We start from the raw sequence: 18,521 nt of genomic DNA, 5'->3' as shown, positions 1-18,521 counted from the left end.
ATGGTCGAAGGAAGTAGAGGATCGGTCTACCGCCATTAGATGCATGCGGCACTCATATTTTTAACACTAACAAGAACGGTGAACGCCAACTGGCCATTCGATTTTTAAGCTCGATAAATTTTTAACCTCTCCTCAAGTATGTCAAACGTTTTGGCTCGAAACTATTCCCTCTATACCTACTCCACTCAACTTTTGGGATCGAAACTCAACTGTGAGCAGCGGATGTGCGATTAATTTACTTTCATTCCCGGGAATCAAGTTTCTTCCCAGGTCGAAATAAAACTCCTTGGTGATTTTAATTCCGTGCGGGAACGAAACTAAACCTAGACCTCGTATTTTCGTTTCCCTCCGGGTCGAAACGAAACATTTTTGTTTCGTTTCACTTGCCATCCTTGCTTCAAAACCGGATAATCCACGAGGCGTTGGAAATTTAAAAATGCGACCAATAGTTCAACAGTGGCTTAAAAATCAACCACACGAGGGATCCTTCTCTGAAACTATGCAAAAATAAAATGACAGCTCCTTCAACCACTCCCATTTCAACCTCCTACCCTCCGTGAACCTTCCTTCATTAATACCCTCCACGGTAAACTATCTTATACCCAATGAAAAATTTACCAGCAACGACCGCGAAACGTCGGGCAACATACCTAATAAGTAAGCGGGGCACGTCCGAAAAAGCATCACCAATAGATAGCATATTTTGTCACTCATTTTGAAACATTCTTAGCAATTCTGACTGAGTGAGTTTCTATGACTGGGCACTGGACATCGTGGGGACAGAAGAGTCCCGCAAGAAGTTGTCTTTGCGGCCTTACGTAATAAGGCCAGTGGCAATGGCAATGAATGTGGGAAAGCATTGCTTGCAACCTCATCCCTCAAAAGACCGTTATCAGGTGGCAGTATGAGGTAGTTATTTGCTGGGATAGAGAGGTAGGGAGTGTAAACCGCGACTGATATAGATAGAGAATGCGGCGGTGTGACCTTAATATGCATCACATAGATACATCCAGCTATTCTTCCGCTGGGAGGTGAGTTAAGCCTGGCAACTTGGAAACCTATCTCCTTTCTCTAGTGAAGCAGCTCTTCGAAAAGAAGTAACATTTCGAGGAACTAATGCTAAATGGCACTATGTATTAATTTTGATACCTCTGTTACCAACCGTATAATGTCCTACTTTTATTTTACCTTATTTACTGTTGTGTTTATGATTATTAGATTTATTCCATTATTAAAATTACGCTTACATGTGAGTGTGCGTTTTAGCTGTAAGTATTTATTTATTTTTAAGCCCAGTTATGCCGCTTTTGACCTGACAATCAGTGAATCAGCTGATTAATTTTAATTCATAAATTTATTCAAGAATGACCATTGTGTTTGTGATAAATTAGTGTCTATCGCTATAATCAAACCCTTAATATAGTTCTCTCATCGGGATTTACTTAATTAAGAATAGCTAATTGAGGTATCTGTAATTTTTAGGAATTTGTTCGTTTTATTTATCAGCATTTTCTGCCTGAAGTACGAATTTTGGCGAAAGTTATCTCCTTTTTTTTTGTAAAAATCACGAAAGGCAGGATAAACGATCTTAGCTGTTATGTACAAAAAATGGAAATATACTATCCAAAATTCTTAATGCGTTACCTAATATTATTTAATAAAAACAAGTGGCAAAATTTCATTTCATTTTGTTATACTAGCTATTTTATATACTAGTTATTTAGTTTAGATATACTAGTTATTTTACCAACTAATATTTTACATAGTGCCTAGTGGAATGATTTCATTGCCCATGCGTATATAAAAATTCAAATTCTAGTGAGATAGAAGTACCCAGCGTGAAGTGTGCTATAATATCTCTTGAGTTAATAGCAGTTGTCTTTGCGATTTCCATGAGTAGCTGAAATGATAAGGGGTTGTTTGTAAACGATATATTCAATTTGTTTTTTTGACGTTAATGACTGCTTTAATGCCCCGTTTTTAACTATTCATTTCCCACCATGGGTTTGCCATGATGTCAAGCTCCTATGTCTTATAAAATATGAGTCTGTGCAGGCTAATTGCTATAATCTTAAATTGAACAAGATTTTGTCTAAATATTCTATAAAATATCATTGTGATCTCTACGTGAGCATCGAGGAAATATCTTCTCCTCCTGAAGGATCTGCTGGACTGTTTTAGCATTGGGGTGACTATAATTTTTGCTACTTTCATCTTTCTGAGGAAGGGTCAAAGATCGTTACGAATTATAGCTCGGCGGGGGCTCAAATGTCCCTTTTACTTTGTAGCTAATGGCAAGAAATACTTAAGCAACCTCAATCATGCCATGGCAGCAAAATTTGGATACTTACTCCTCAAGATATTACCGAATTCCTTTAGTCCGGATAATTTGGAAAATTGATGTCAAGGAATGTAGTTACGTAATCATTTTCGGAGAAATCAGTGCGTGATTATGGCCATAATAATATCGATTTTTCTGATGGTTCTACGCTTTAAACGGGTCAAAAGGAGCATTTTCCATTCCTTAACGAGAAATAAACAGCTGCACGTTGATTTTTAACAGAGAGCCTAAAGGAGTGATACAATTTGGAGTTTATTTTTCAATGTCGGAGATGTATTTTTGAAACCAATGTAGATTTCATGTCCTTTTCACATAACCAGCGCAACAAAGTGAACTAGCACTCAAAAATTTTTTGTGCATTCTTTCCTCACCGAAAATATTGTTCCAATTTAAGTATACCGGGACTAGCCACGGTGATAACTTTTACGGGAGTCACCCGCAATGCACAATTGTGCGAAAAATCCACAGAGAAAAAATCATTTGCCTTGACCGGGATTCGAACCCGGATCCCTCGATTTCCGGCCGAGTGCTTTAGCCAGTTAAGCTACCGAGGCGTCATTCTTCCCTGTGGAAATTTGTGGACTATACCGGACAAGGTGGTATGGACTGCTGAGCATATTATGCGACGAGCAGTCCAAATCGTGCGCACGGCGCCACAGCCGGAGAGTAAAGTCCGAACTTCGAACACATATAGGTGTTCTCTCTTTGACGAATTTAAGTATACCGGGACTAGCCACGGTGATAACTTTTACGGGAGTCACCCGCAATGCACAATTGTGCGAAAAATCCACAGAGAAAAGTTATCACCGTGGCTAGTCCCGGTATACTTAAATTCGTCAAAGAGAGAACACCTATATGTGTTCGAAGTTCGGACTTTACTCTCCGGCTGTGGCGCCGTGCGCACGATTTGGACTGCTCGTCGCATAATATGCTCAGCAGTCCATACCACCTTGTCCGGTATAGTCCACAAATTTCCACAGGGAAGAATGACGCCTCGGTAGCTTAACTGGCTAAAGCACTCGGCCGGAAATCGAGGGATCCGGGTTCGAATCCCGGTCAAGGCAAATGATTTTTTCTCTGTGGATTTTTCGCACAATATTGTTCCACTTTTTATACTCTTCCTTAAAAGATATAAATAATGGCAGATTGTAGTTTATTTGTGTTTGGTTGTGTTCCATACCACAAGCATACATTTGCTGCCGTTTGCTAGCCAAAGACGCACGCGTGATGATTTCAAACGGCATAAGCACACAAACGTTTGCGACTCATGTATTGTGCACCCTCGTACATCTAGATATTTTAGCAGTATTTTCGTTGATGTCCTGGATTTTTAAAAATATTTTTAATCTAATAATTATTTTGATAATTATTTCCTCTCGTAATATTATCTCCAGTCAGTAAGATAGTGTGCCGCGCTCTCGCGCTTTTCTCTCGTTGAAAGAAACTTTCCTCAAATGAAATAAAATTTCCTCCTTTGACCAAAGGAATTCGTATCGCTACCCTCCACAAGGCTTCTGAAAACGTTACTTCCGAAAGACCTCTCGGAAATATGCTGTCGTATTGGCGCTTTTGTACATTTATTTTCCGTTCTCATGTCATACTTTTACTGTAATTATCATTTGGCTTTCAGTTAAAATTTGAAAGTATATAAAATATTTGAGCTGCGTTTTCTTTAATGGCGTGGACATTTTTTTGTAATTCAAATCTATTAATTATTTTGATAATTATGTCCTCTCGTAATATTATCTTAAATTAGTTTAGCCCGCAGGTAGTGTGCTACGCCTTCCAATTCCGTTCTCTCCTTGAAAGAAACTTTCCTCCGGTTTACCTTGTTACATTTTCAGTCCGAATAATATGTGGTTCATGTCCATGGTGCTGGGCTCTCTATATTATCCATCAAATCCGTTCTTCCTCACTTTAATGTCTGGAGGAAGGGAATTGGCAATATATTCAACTCTCTCGAATTGTCCGCCCACTCACATTAAGTTTAACACCTCATATATTTCACCGCCACTTGTTTCAGACAACACATGATGAAGGTATACAGACCTTGCGGGAAAACTAGGCTGTGAAGGTAGCGAAGAGAGTTATTATGCTGGACATAGTGATGAAAGAAGAGATATAAGTCATCTTGATTGGAGATAATTCATGGTAGTAAAGGGTCGATGATATGTAGACTGCAGAAGTTCGAGGGGCTATCCTTTAATTCCCACTGCTCACAAGTATTAAAATTATTTTTTTCTAATCATCTCATCATCATGTTAATTTAATAAATTTATGATTTCATTGACTTATTGATATTAAGTTTATGTTTTATTCGAGGGCAAAAACGTCGACCGAGGCCCATCAACTAGCTCAAGTGAAAGATCACTTTTGAATTCGTAACACAAGGTTACACCCACAAGGCTACTGGAAACATTATTACCGATGGACTGCTTGGGATAAATGCTATCGGATTGATGATTTTGTACATATATTTGCCATGATTCGGTCATATCGTACTTTTACCTTTGTTATCATTTGAATTTCATTAAACATTTGTTCCAAATTTCCTTGTTGAGACTCAGCCCTTTTTTCTGCATTTAAGGTTGTTCTAAGAATTTCATTTCATTGTGGTATAATATTGAGGAACCACATTTATCCATATACATGTATAGTATTTGTAATAATATAATTGTGTTATAGTGTAATATCAAGGTAGATATCCATTTATAATAATCTGATCACTGGATATTCACGTTTGCCCATATCACTATTTTATTATTTTTGATAATTTCCATCACTGGTATTTCGTCGATCTCAGAAATAGTAAGCTCTAAAGCGCTCTCCAGAGAGAAAAATGGAAGAAAGGAATGAAGTCCATCTTCTCGGATAGCATTAATTTCCACGCCACTAACTAAGCCACTTGTGTGTGCCTGTGTCCGACACAGAGGGCCCTTATCTCCCCACTCACCCTCGTTTTTCTCCTTCACCGCAGGAAGGGCGCGACTTGGCGGCGGTGGCTGCTGCTGCGGCGGAAGCGGATGGGGAGGATGAGGAGGCCATGTCCCGAGAGGCGGGCAGGAGGCTCCGCATCCGACGACGAAGCACCCCAGGTGAGCGTTTTGTTGCCGCGCCGTTTGCGGCCACCACGGGCGCGGAAAGCCACCGCCACTCTAAACACTACATCCATCTTGAGCATCTGGAACGGACTAGGGCGGGGACTATAGCCGACTGGGACTATAGTATAGACGAAGGTGAATCTGTGAATTAGCTTGAATCCTTGAGTCCAGTGTAGCGATGAATGAATTTAGTTTACCCACTTGGTTACCTTAATCATAGCCTCTAGCCGATTATGCAGGGCGGAGAAACATTGTGTCATGAAATATTAATACGGGAGGGCTGATGTCAGTTGGAAACAAAATTATTGATGATGCTTAGGTTTAAAACGAACCACTTTTAAACAGCAGAAACTCGCTCCGAGCGAGCCTGCCCTATTGCCAAATGCTCGGGACAGCTCATGGCTTCGAATAATTTGTCTGCCGGAGATCGAGATGTGTCAAAGGCATCCGGCAATAGGGCAAAAACTCGCTGTCAATCGGATCACTTGGCTCAAATGTTTCCGTGGTAGTTAAAATTGTGCGTTTTCGACCTACGAACCGTTAGTAATATAGCTTCCTATTGGTATCAGCTATCATGGGTTAGAATTTTGCTACAAAATTTTCTCCACCCTGTATAGAATCGAGTTTAGATTAGTCTTGGGTCAGTTTTCACAGCTATTTTTTCTAGCCAATCCTGTTTTAGATAGCGGTGGATTTAGTAGCCGATAGAGGCGAGAATACTTTGGCTGTGGGTATTTTTTCCTAGTTAGCGGACTTAGTGTGTACAAAATATAGCAATGAGTTCATTATAGCCATTGATGAATTTATTTAACCTATAAATGATTCTAATATTGTAGTGGTAAAATTGATGTAACTGGTAGTCCGTCTGTAGTAATTGAACCTGTTTAGCAACAATTGAGTGTAAAGGAAACGTTTTTTAACATTATCCTTCGAAGAAGGGACCACGAAACGTAATGTTCGTCTTGTGCACATTAGCCGAAAATTCTCATTTTTAACGAGTAGGAACAAGCGTTATTTAAATTTTCATATCGATGAGTAAAATTGTTTTTTATGAATAAATAAAACAACGTTATCAATAAATGTTTATAATATATTTATAATAGTTAAGTTTCAAAAGAAAGCAGGAAATAAGTGTGGAATCTCTAAGTCTGTTATTCCTCTTGCACTTCATACCATACCCATTAACATGTAGGTGGTCCAACTACATATTTTGAATCATACTTCAAAACTTTCCGTGCTGCAACTCACAAATTTGGCCAAGCGATTGTATATAACTCTGTATAATGCAATTAATTATACCCTACCTTATATACTCAGCATGCAGCTGTCTTATTTAGTAAACAGAAGCAGCTTGATGTGAAATGGAGTAGAACAGTGGTGTCATGGTGCCGGAACGCCGTTCCGGAAGTCAAATAAAAGGCTTAATAGTCAAATAACACTTTTATCAATTTTGGTGCCTCAAAATTTCTAATATATACATTCATAACCAAAACAGAAATTTATTTTAAAATATGCGGACCATAATCTGTAATAACAAAACATACTGAGTAATATTTCACTCGTAAAAAAGAGGAAAGTGCGTTCCGGCTCTGCTAATTCTGCCATGTCACCACAGGAGTAGAAAGTTGTAAACGAAAATGCACTGGAATTAAGGAATGACATGATCATGCCTTGATATTAAATTTTTCTTTTGTAATATATTTTCTCAAGATATTGAGCGCACACTAACCCATTTTAGCGCAGTCGAACCGAAATTCAACTACATACTTCAATACTCATAGAATGCGACAAAACTTGTACAGACCAGAAGTTTTTTTCCAAAATTTGCCGCATGTCTGTTTCCCCGACGAAGTTCCGAGGACGAATTGTGCCTTTGGGGTACCAACCCTTATTCAACAACTTTATTTTATTCAAACCTACTCTCTCATCCTGAAATGTTACGGGTATACAGAGTTGAAAATTAGGGAATGATATAGATTAAAAACTGTCTCCAACAGTACTGGGAGAAACAATCGTGATAAGGCTGGTTGGAAGGCCTAAACGAACTGGTAAAGAAAGACAGGTATACGGATATGAGCAGGAGATCGAGTGAGCATTTAGTCATACTAACTTAAGGTAGAAGCATTGAGTTTTTAGCCAGTCAGTTGTAGTAGAATAAGTAATGAAATAAGCACAAATACCTATCTAAATCACGTTAACTTGACTTCCGGGAAATGCTGAAGTAAAATTTTCACATTTGATATTGGTACTTATTATTTATTTCCATACCACCGAAAACAGCACACATTGACCTTTTACATCTCGGTGATTTAAACATTTCAACAATTACCTTTGCAAGAACAACCATGTCCTGGATAGGGGTAACCTACCCAGGGGGGATCAAACCCGTGATCTCATCTGTAACAGGCAAGGACCCGCCGCCACCATGGCCGGCATTATGTTATATTCTAAATACTCTAATACTTAATTTCAAGATGATATCCATAGTTTTAACCCTTTGAAGTCCAAACTAACTTACTAAATGCTTTTTATTATTTTATTGCATATCCTTTTTATTTTACAACTAATTAAGAGATATTATGGAAGAAAAACCTTTAAAATATTTGAAACTGAACTGTTCGAAGGTGAAGCACGTGGTTCCTCAGACACGAAACATTATATACATTATATACGTTTCGTTTGATCCCAGACTTTTAGTTTAGTTTCAACCCGAAGTAGTTTTGACTCCGATTTCGTTTCGAGTTTAGCTCCCCAAGTTTAAACCCATTTCGTTTCGTTTCTACATTTCGCTCACGGGAACGAAACTGTTGAAATATCACTGGTTTTGACTTTCGTTTCTGTTGCCATCCCTGGGTGGAGGCTGTCGTGGTACTTTATGGGCTCTTGGAGGCTGGCATGGGAGCGTCCGAGGGTCACGCCTAGAGTGAAGGGGAGGTTTTTAGGTCCATCTGCTCATTCCAAGGGTTTGGCCAACTGGTCAGACGTCATAATTTTGGCAGTCGTCCTCCAAAGCCGTGTTGGGATTTAAATGTGAAATAAGGGTTTATTGCTTAATGGGTCACCGGTACACTGGCCAAATAATGCAGTTCCTTTCCCTGGGAAACTATTTCTATGGGAATCCTTTGCTTAGGACTCTTCTCACGCCACCCACTGCAGCCTCCTGGTCCAGAAAATGGTAAAAATACCCCAGAATTTCTGTACTCGGGGAATAATCTCTAAGGTGCAGCCGGAGGCCCGGCTACACTCCGGCTCGGGCTTAATAAACATCTTCCATCGCCAACGCTTGATTTATTTAAGTATACCGGGACTAGCCGCGGTGATAACTTTTACGGAGTCATCCGCATTGCACAAATTGTGCGAAAAATCCACAGAGGAAAAATCAGTCGCCTTGACCAGGATTCGAACTCGGATCCCTCGATTTCCGGCCGAGTGCTTTAGCCAGTTAAGCTACCGAGTTACTTGAGCTGCTACTCTTTGGTGCCTCTACCCAATATTCGAGACTTCGGCCTAGCCACTCGGGTCGGAGATCTATATTCGTTATTCTATGATCCGTTCTGTATTTCGGGACACAACATTATAATCCGAATATTATATGTCCGTCAAAACAGTCGCAGTGCGTAGGAACGTGCCCGCGGGCGTGCGGAGCCGCAGCTTTTTCGGTTGTCGTATCCGAGGCGGAGGAGGAGGCGGGGTGGCGTGTTGAACGAACGCATTCGGCGGTCTGCGAGGTCGGTCTGCTTTTCTCCTCTCCTCCCATCACGTGCTGCCCGAGGCAATGAAAGAAGGCGGTCTGGTTGCAAAGGCCTCGAAGCGGAGTAGTGCTGCTGTGTGGGAGGGAAAACTTGCGGAGCCAGAAGAATTCCCGGAGCTGGGTCAGATTATTATGACAAAGAGATTGCCATGTTTGGAAACGAAACGGGTGAAGCAACAGCTCATTTCTGTGAAATAACCGCATTAATTGAGGCTGGCGGGCCATTTCACGCCATATTCTGGATAACTAACAATGACACTCTGCTAACTGGAGTTGAATAACTTGTTTATCTTAAAAGATGTTCTCTTCAAGAAAAAGGAAAACGTCTCTTAGAAATTCGTACTGCGCTGGTGAGCAGTTGCAGCAACAATCATTTAACCATCTTCTTTTCTACAGCTGAACACGCAGTTCCGTTGGTTTCAGAGTGAATTCAACTATTTCCAGATTAAATGATGCACAAAGATATCTTACGGTCCCCTTAATTCTTATTTCGCAAACTTTACTCAAGTGTTTCGATTAGTTTACAGTAATTAGTGATGGTTACAGTGGCGGCTCGTAAGTCAAATGCTAGGGGGGGCGCACTCCACCGGGGGTCATAATTTTTTGATATTTCGTGTATTTTATTAAGTTTTTACGGCAATCTAGGAATTAAATTTTGTGATGCCCTATGTTCCGTTTTTTTCAACAAAAATACCTAGTTTTCCTAATAAAGCTTGATTAATAAATACTAAATGCAGTAGACTCTCGGTCATACGGTTCGGCTTAGTCCGGACTCTCGATTATACTGATCAATTATCTTGAAGAATAAAAATATATTTGCTGCGATATTTTGCATATTCAAACGAAAAGACGTAACTTTAGGTTTTAGCGCCTACATTCTTCGTGCGGATATGCCCGCAATACATTTCCGTTGTTCGTTTTGCAATCATAATGCGTTATTTGTTAAATCTATACAACATTTGCAATGATTTAGGTAGCAATGACACTTGTAATACCTGAGGAGGGAGGGGAGTGTCACTGACTTCCACTAGGCAACAAACACTACTAGAATGCGCGCGCTTTGCTATTGCAGATGTAAACTTTGATGGCGGTGTTCGCGTTACTTATTGAATACAGTATGATTTAAAATCAATAATTAAACATTTCTCACACATTTTTAACAAAATCTGAAATACTCATATGCCTTTAGTTATATTGCAGAAGTCCATCCTTCTTTCCTTTTGTCCAGCAAAGTGATAAATTACACGTTCGTTGAAATCAGCGCCGGACAAAAATTTCTCTCCGATTGAACACATGGCAAGGGTACTAGTCTATAAATAAACAAGGGACGACACAAAATAGTCCGACGAAAAATACGACCAAAAAGAACAAAGTCCCTGGACACAGAATTGGGACAATTTTTCCCTATATTTCTCTGAAACAAACGAGCACTGATGATTAATTCAAAATTGTCTTCTTGAATGTACCCACAGCACTAAGAAACTTCTTAATCGGCAATTACGCACAGTTATCTCCTCCAAAATGATGTCTGAACTCATTTCACTCCTTTCTTTCCGAGAGTCTTGCCGTTACTATAAGGACGACTCAAGGGAGATAGAAGTCGTGGTACACTAATGCTGATTCAGCTGAGGGACGAATTTAAGGTTAGCAAAGGCATTCAAGCAAACAAAGGACGTCACGGACCATCTCCTTGAGTCTAAGATTCATGTGTGGTAAACACACGAGACGCCAACGGGTCGCATTTGGAATAATCATGTCTTCGAAATCATTGCCATGATATAATAGAATATAAATTCTAGATCGTAAAAGAAGACGACTCTGAGCCACAGATAGGAGCTGTAAGGATCTCCGCACTGATATGAACTCTTCGAATCCACTTAAATCAGACCCAAGTGGACATTTTCCGACAGACAGCTACCGCTCTGCCGCTGAGGAATTAGGTGAACATAACCTAATAGAACAAGGTCGGCTAGAAAAATGATGAACCTACACACAAAAGGTGCATTGTACGCGGAACTTCTTGACATTCATTGAATGACTCCATTCAAAGTCACGTTTTACGGGTTAATCATGTTTAATCCTTCACCCTATCACGCACGCACCTATTTCTTAAATTATAAATCAGTGGGGAATGTTAACTGATTTTTCCTAATACTGCAGGTCTTTTGATAAATTTATCTGAAAAATAGGCACCGTATTTCTAATCATCGGGAAGATATTAATACATTGTTATGGCCTAAATATTATAATTTTAGTTTCCCCAAGGTTCTTGAAATTCGTAATCATAACAGAACTGCGGCAAATACTCGAGAATAGCTTTCCTTCGTCAATACGGCCTTTAACTGGTTGGATTTTATGTGTTCCGGAATTCAAACACCAAAAAACGCAAGCATAATGGAATAATTTATTTACTGTAGCAAAACCTACCAGTAATTTAAAATTAAAATCGTATAACTACACCCAGAACAGTGACCATTCTGATTCCGTAGGTCCCTATTCTGTGGCAGCACCAAGTAGATGCCAGATTATACGCCCGCCGGCCTGCGCAGCGATGTCAACTCACTCGTCGCTCTGCGCAATCTCGGACGACGTCCCAAGACTTCCGTAAGACACAATGTTAGACGCGTCATAGCACCAGCTGCCCCCACCACTACCACTCTCCATATAACTGCATGGGGATGGATTGGGACGTTCTGGCCAGCGCCCCACGGCTACAAATACGAACTTCTAGCGCTATTTCTTTTCGTGATTTTCCAACACTTTCGATGTATGGGACTGAAAAAACATTTTGATTAATCAGATGTATAATTATAAATTAATGGATATTTATTTTTTTTACTTTTTCAAATATTTGGGAGGGGCGGCGTCCGAGAGTCCTTATGGGCAAACCGCCACTGGATGGTTATAAGGATGATGAGTACACCTGTTTATCATTGCTAGCCAATCGAAACACGCGTAGTAGAGTTTGTGAAATTGAAATTAATTGGACTGTACGATATTTTTATGTATCATTAATCCGTCGATTTCATTTACCTTTGTTGTTTCCCATTGTTCGTGACATTTACAATATTAGTACACACTTTTTGCTAATAACTTTCGCAAAATTCGTAGTTTGATTTTTGAGTTCTAGTCATTTATTTAATTTATATCAGAAAACTCGATACCGAGTCTCGATTACTTATAGGTTTTATTTTAATTATATTTTTTATTTTAACACTACCGAAAACAGCGCTTATTGGTCTTTACATAGGGGTTTCCATGGCATTTAATTATGAAACGCACACGAACATCCATTCCCTCGATAGAGGCAACCTACCCAGGTGAGACTCGAACCCGCGACCTTCGGTTTGGCAGGCGAGGACTTTACCCCGCCGGCCAGCCAACTTTTTATCCATTTATATTATTCCACTACCAGTCTTTTACCTCGCACTAACTTCAACATTAAATCTAATTCATTGTTCAGTGAAATGCAATATAACAGCAGAAACATTTGTATTCCAATTTAAAAATTCATAGTTTCCGCACCATTGGTCATTTACTTTTACTAATGAAATCATAACCCAAGTCCCTGTTGCGACCTTTCGAAAGTCCAACCCTTTACTCTGCAATAAAGAAAATTTATTCCAAAACGGATTGTATGTTGTGTCACACCGGTCGATATAGTTTTCTGCTAGTACTGCATTTTATGAGCGTACACTCACAATCCAAGTAAGAAGTAAGCGATATCCTGGATAGAAATAGGATTTTTTTTATAGATTTATGATATCTATAATAAAAATGTGCGTACTGGCTCGGACGTGGAAAACATGAATTTTTGATGGAGAATTTAAGCAATTGTTGTTTTAAGGTATTTATTTGAAACTACAAACGGACTGTCCCGATAAAAATCAATTTTCCGGTTTTTAGTGAATGAGTAATTTCATTTTACTGTGATATATTAGTGAGCTTATCTCAAACAATTCATGACTGTGTGTCACTGTTTGCTTTATGACAGGAAAAAACACGAACCTCAAGTGCACGTAATATCGTACGGGGTTAAACTTGTTCTGGGTTATGATGTCATAACTCACGGTGCAATGCATTTCATAACCTTGCGCAGAATTCATTACGTTTTTAGTTGTTGTCGATTCTTAGATACGATGACCTTTCTATAAAACATAAAATTATAATTTATACATCGTTGTGCTCCGAGCGATCATTTTTAGTATACCAAAGCCTGTTTACACGGTACATTAACACGTACGGGTTAATGTCTAAATGTATGAACGCGAGAATGAACGCCAAAATGCACCGTGTAACCACCCAACTTGTGTGAGTGCATGCGCAGATAATAGAACCTGTTCTAATTTGGTTCATGCATTCGTACATGATCCGTTCCGGTCCACAAATTGATTCATGCAAATAGACATTAACTCGTACGTGGAAGACCCATTTTGTTATTATAGCATTTATTCAATAATATCGTGGAACCATACGGAATATATAATTTTACATAAAATTGTCCTTTTATCATTGATTATCATAAAAGTGATCGTAGAATTATTCATAGTTTGTATAAAAACCAAGTAGCTGTGAACAAATGTGGACCAAACGGTGCAGAAGCGAGAATAAGAAAAGGGGTGAGACAAGGTTGTGCGCTTTCCCCCTTAATTTTTAATGTTTACATAGAGAAAGCCATCAACGAAATCAAGCAGAAAGCTTCGGGTGTCAATATCCACGGAGAAAAAATTAGTATGCTGCGATTTGCTGACGACATAGCAGTCATAGCCGAGACAGAGAAGGATTTGAAGAAGACGTTGACAAACATGGAAAGGACAATGGCCAGATATCAGCTGAAAATCAACAAAAAGAAGACTAAGATATTAGTTTGCAGCAAAAGAGAGGAGGCTAAAACAAACATCAACCTAGGACAGCATAAGCTTGAAGAGGTGAACGAGTTCTCTTACCTGGGAAGCCGAATTACCAGCGATGGACGGAGCAAGAAAGAAATACACAGTAGAATAGCGCAGGCTTTTGTAGAAGAGGGCTTTCTACAAAAAGAAGAATCTTCTTACAGCTGAAAATACCAGCATAGAAGTAAGGAAACAATTCATCAGATGCTACATATGGAGTATGTTTCTCTGTGGAAGCGAGGCTTGGACGTTGACAGCAGCAGAGAAGTCAAGAGTGGAAGCATTCGAAATGTGGTGCTACCGAAGAATGATTAAGATAAAATGGATTGACCGTGTGAGTAACCATGAAGTGCTAAGGAGAGTAGGAGAAAAGAGAAGCCTCCTAAAAACATTAAGCAGAAGTAGGGACAACTTAGTTGGCCACATTTTGAGGCACGATGGTCTGATGAAGACAATCGTTGAAGGACAAGTGGAAGGGGAAAAGGGCAAGGGACGGCCCCGAATGAGTTATATCGGACAGGTTATAAAGGATGTAAAAGAGAATCAATATGTAGCTATGAAGAGATTAGCGGGTAGGAGAGAGAAATGGAGAGCTGCGTCAAACCAATCTTAGGATTGTTGACTGATGATGATGATCATAAAAGTATCCTTTTATTCTAATGCGATAGTTCATTCCTCAAAATATTGTTTTTATATCCTGATTGGCGTATTCTTATTTTACCACGTTTTATTTTTCATCTTTAATTCAATCGCAGTCACAAACGTTGTCTTGTGATGCAATTTCCCTCACAATCTGTGATCAGCGCTAGTAACTGCTAACTGGTATTTTTAAGCGTAAAAAATTTCCTATTTTTTTTCAAAATAAAAATTATTTCAAAAAGACCCATCCATGCAACAGGACCAAAGAACTCGTGCGTGAACAGCTCCTTGCTTAATATGTGAGGCTGCATTGCCTTACTTGATTGACATATTTAGGTTTTATTTAGTTTACTTTTAGTTTTGTGAGCTAAATTCTTTACATAAACGATAAATAAATAGTTTCTGTTAGGAGATAGGTATGCATAAGTCTAATAAACACTGTCTCTAAACTGGTTTCAAGGTCAAAACTTAATCAACACCAGCTAGAATTTCGTCGAATAGTATTGAATCCTTTCAGCGTAGGTATGTTCTTTCAAACTTTAATTGATAGTATTTCAAATTATGGACTTTTCAAAACCCTGTCCATTGGTTACATTTTTCCGGCGATTTCACTGGAGTGGCGTTTCATCAATTTACCGTTGACATGGGAAGATTAGTGATTTATTGAATGAAAGTGTTCCCAAAACTTCAATTACTTGAGAGTGATAGAGTGAGTAAGACTTACCAAACCTGTTAGCTGTTCCATGGACCATGAGCTCCTCCGCCGCAATGAATGTGAATCTTGAGATCTTATTATTTGAGATTTTTTTAAATCTCTGTAATGCCATGTTTACGTTTCACAATCGAGGTACCAAATTTTGTATGGGAGTGGTCAAAGGTGCATTTTTAAGTGTTTGTTTTGCGCTAATAAAGACGCTTTGCGGCAGTTCATCTTTTTTTTATTGACATTAATTTTTAACATCAGTTAGTATCTTGGATTATTGGTCTGTAAGAATTAAATACAAAATCTTTGACCAACTCTTTGGTATAGTTTTATAACTCCTTCAGGGCTATGAATGAATATTTTAACATTAATTTATTACATATAGGCGTGAAAGGTAACTACAATGTCTTTTACAATACTAAATGTAAAAATTCTTGTATATTATTTTTAATTAATTTACAATTGAAATCCTTTTTTGTTATTATAAAAACATTCTAATTGCCTTTCACGCCTGTATGCTTCAAATTTATATAATCATATGCATTTATAGCCTTGAAGAAGGAGTATAAATATACCGAAACGTTTTTAAAATTTAATCCTTAAAAACCTACACTCCAAGATATTACTTTCTAGTGGCATTTTCCTCTCCCAAGTGATTATAAATGGACAACATGAATACGTCTCGGGTCTCGTCAAGGCTTGCATTTACTTATGGAATCCTTTAGTTACCAATTTTACGTGGAGGTAGGAGGTATGTACTTTAGCTCAATAATGAATGTTTCTTATGAGAACGTGGATGATTAATTGATGAAGACGGAGTATGATATGCACATGCAGTCTTAGCATCTCGAATCTGTTTTTTTTAAAGTGCCCTGATCCCCTTTTCATTTTTTTACTTATTCTCGCATTTTTACTTAATATTATCACCATTGTTTCATTAATTATATTGTAGCGATGTAGAATGAGTTTTGACATGTTCGTCCATGTTACGATATTTTAATTTGGAAGACAATAATTAGCAACAATTTGGAAGATAAGTGACAATAATTACTTAAATTGGAATTAAATTACATTAGCAGAGGAAAGGTTGCCTGACTATTTATGTCCTTTGTATGCTTTATAAATCGGAATATATCTGCTGATTTTTTTCTCCTATGCCTTGATTTTTCATTTTCCAATTTCAAGCGTCTTATTTTAAGGTATATAGAGATATACAAGAATTGCCATGAGAAAAAATATATAAAGAATATTGTATATTTCACCGCCGTTCACGGGGCAGGTTTAGAAAAATTACACATATATAGAGATGTTTTGAATGAGATAGAATTCCGAGAGACAATCAAGGTCAAGGCTTTAGGAAATGATTAGGAAATTCTCTCGTTTTTTCCCATCGCCAACATAATTCTGTGAGCAGAGCATGATTTTTCCTCCTCTGGTGATGTAATATTTGAGAAACAACTTTAGCGATAGGAAAAATATTGCATATTGCAATTCTGTCGTGTAATGTTGACTTGGATCATCGTAGATGAAAATATCGAATAAAATCTCAATCTTTGAGTTATCATTCGTCGTTAATACAAAATTTCATGTATTAGAGAATGCTAAATACCCTATGTTCGCTGTTAATATATCATTAAAAGGTCCTCAACTAAAAATATAGCGAGTAATTTTCCCAAAGTAATGAAGTAATATTTGACTAAGGGGAAGTGAGTTTAATAAAGCTTAAATAATGGGCATTGAATTTGCATTTCTCCGATAAATTTATCAACTGAGTTGTTATTTATTATCTTCGGACTCGTTTAATGAGTTTTCAGCGTTCTTGAAAGATTAATAACGCTTTTATAGACTGCCTACACCGTCTGATTACATTTTCGTATTCAGCAGTGCTACTCTCAACTGATATTTATTATTCGTTACTCTGATTTACTAAGTTAATTGTTGCGCACTATGAAATGATGCATAATATCACATCTCATACGAAATCCCCTTCCACCTTTCTGATGCCATGTTCTCTGACCTCACGAATCTGTTCTTGTGCGTAAATACTCGATTGACAATCCAAAGTGGCCATGAATTATTCAAATGGCATCTATTTTCCCCTATCCAGCGCTCTGTCTGCAACCATTTATGCAGACACGAGAGTATCTGAGCCAATGAAGGATTTATTGGCAATTTTATTTGTATTCAAACTATATATGCGTTTCAATCACCACACCATTGAATCACTAAGAGTGCACTTAATGCTCTTTCAATGCGATCCTTACCCCTCAATCAGTATCCGTCGCTCTTTCTGCGAAGGCGTAAAATTCTTTTAATTTCTAAACAAACCTTGGTTTTTCCTTACTCGTATATCTTTTGAATTTCTCGTTTCTATTTCCTAGGATTCAGTAACCATTTATTTTCCGTTACTCAGATACCTAGTTGACTCATCTGTCAGCCGTAAAGAAATTTTCCTCAAACAGGCGTCTTCCCGCTGTCCTTGCTCTTTACTATTTTGGGTTTTGCTATTTTTATAGCTGCTGTTTTTCTACCGGTAACCTCTTCCTTATTCGACGTGGAGGCATGTGAGTTTACTCGCCTTTTATTCACATCGATCCAAGAAAGCGCGAAATAATGGCAAACGAAACTATAACTGATAACTGACCTGAAAGGACCTGAAGATGTTACTTCGTTACGAAACCCGGGTCGTGCCCATATTAAAATAGTAGTGAACCTTACAAAGTTTTATTCCTTTATTTCTGAAACTATAACTATCTTCTTCAAACGAACTAATAATAATATTTCATTTGTTTTTTTAAAATCCTGGCCATGTGAAAATAACCGTACATCACTTTTAACAATCCATAATCGATTCGTGCATACAAATAGAAGAGAAAAGTATACAAATTCAAACAGATATATCCTGTGCGGACCACCAATACTATGGATACTGTTCAGTACAACAATAATGCCAAAAGAAAAGAAATATCTCACAATGACGTAACAGAAATTATTTCAAATTATACATAATACAGAGAATAAAGGTCGCACTGTGATTTTACAGAACCTGAACTCAATTACCCATTAATTAACATGTACAACAATAAAAAAATAA

The 18,521-nt window shown here is 38.2% G+C and overlaps 1 protein-coding gene across 4 annotated transcripts in view; it reads left to right on the top strand.

The window, feature by feature from the left end:
* LOC124162852 overlaps positions 1-18,521 on the top strand; it is a 269,833-nt gene that overhangs the window by 207,730 nt on the left and 43,582 nt on the right. For all 4 annotated transcript variants that reach the window (XM_046539526.1, XM_046539527.1, XM_046539529.1 and 1 more), the window contains one exon: positions 5,319-5,436. In XM_046539526.1, the coding sequence (XP_046395482.1) occupies positions 5,319-5,436 (118 nt within the window). The remainder of the gene's footprint in view (positions 1-5,318; positions 5,437-18,521) is intronic.

This window comes from Ischnura elegans, chromosome 7 (assembly GCF_921293095.1).
Source record: "Ischnura elegans chromosome 7, ioIscEleg1.1, whole genome shotgun sequence".
Lineage (NCBI taxonomy): Eukaryota > Metazoa > Arthropoda > Insecta > Odonata > Coenagrionidae > Ischnura > Ischnura elegans.
This window is presented reverse-complemented; position numbering and strand designations above follow the sequence as displayed.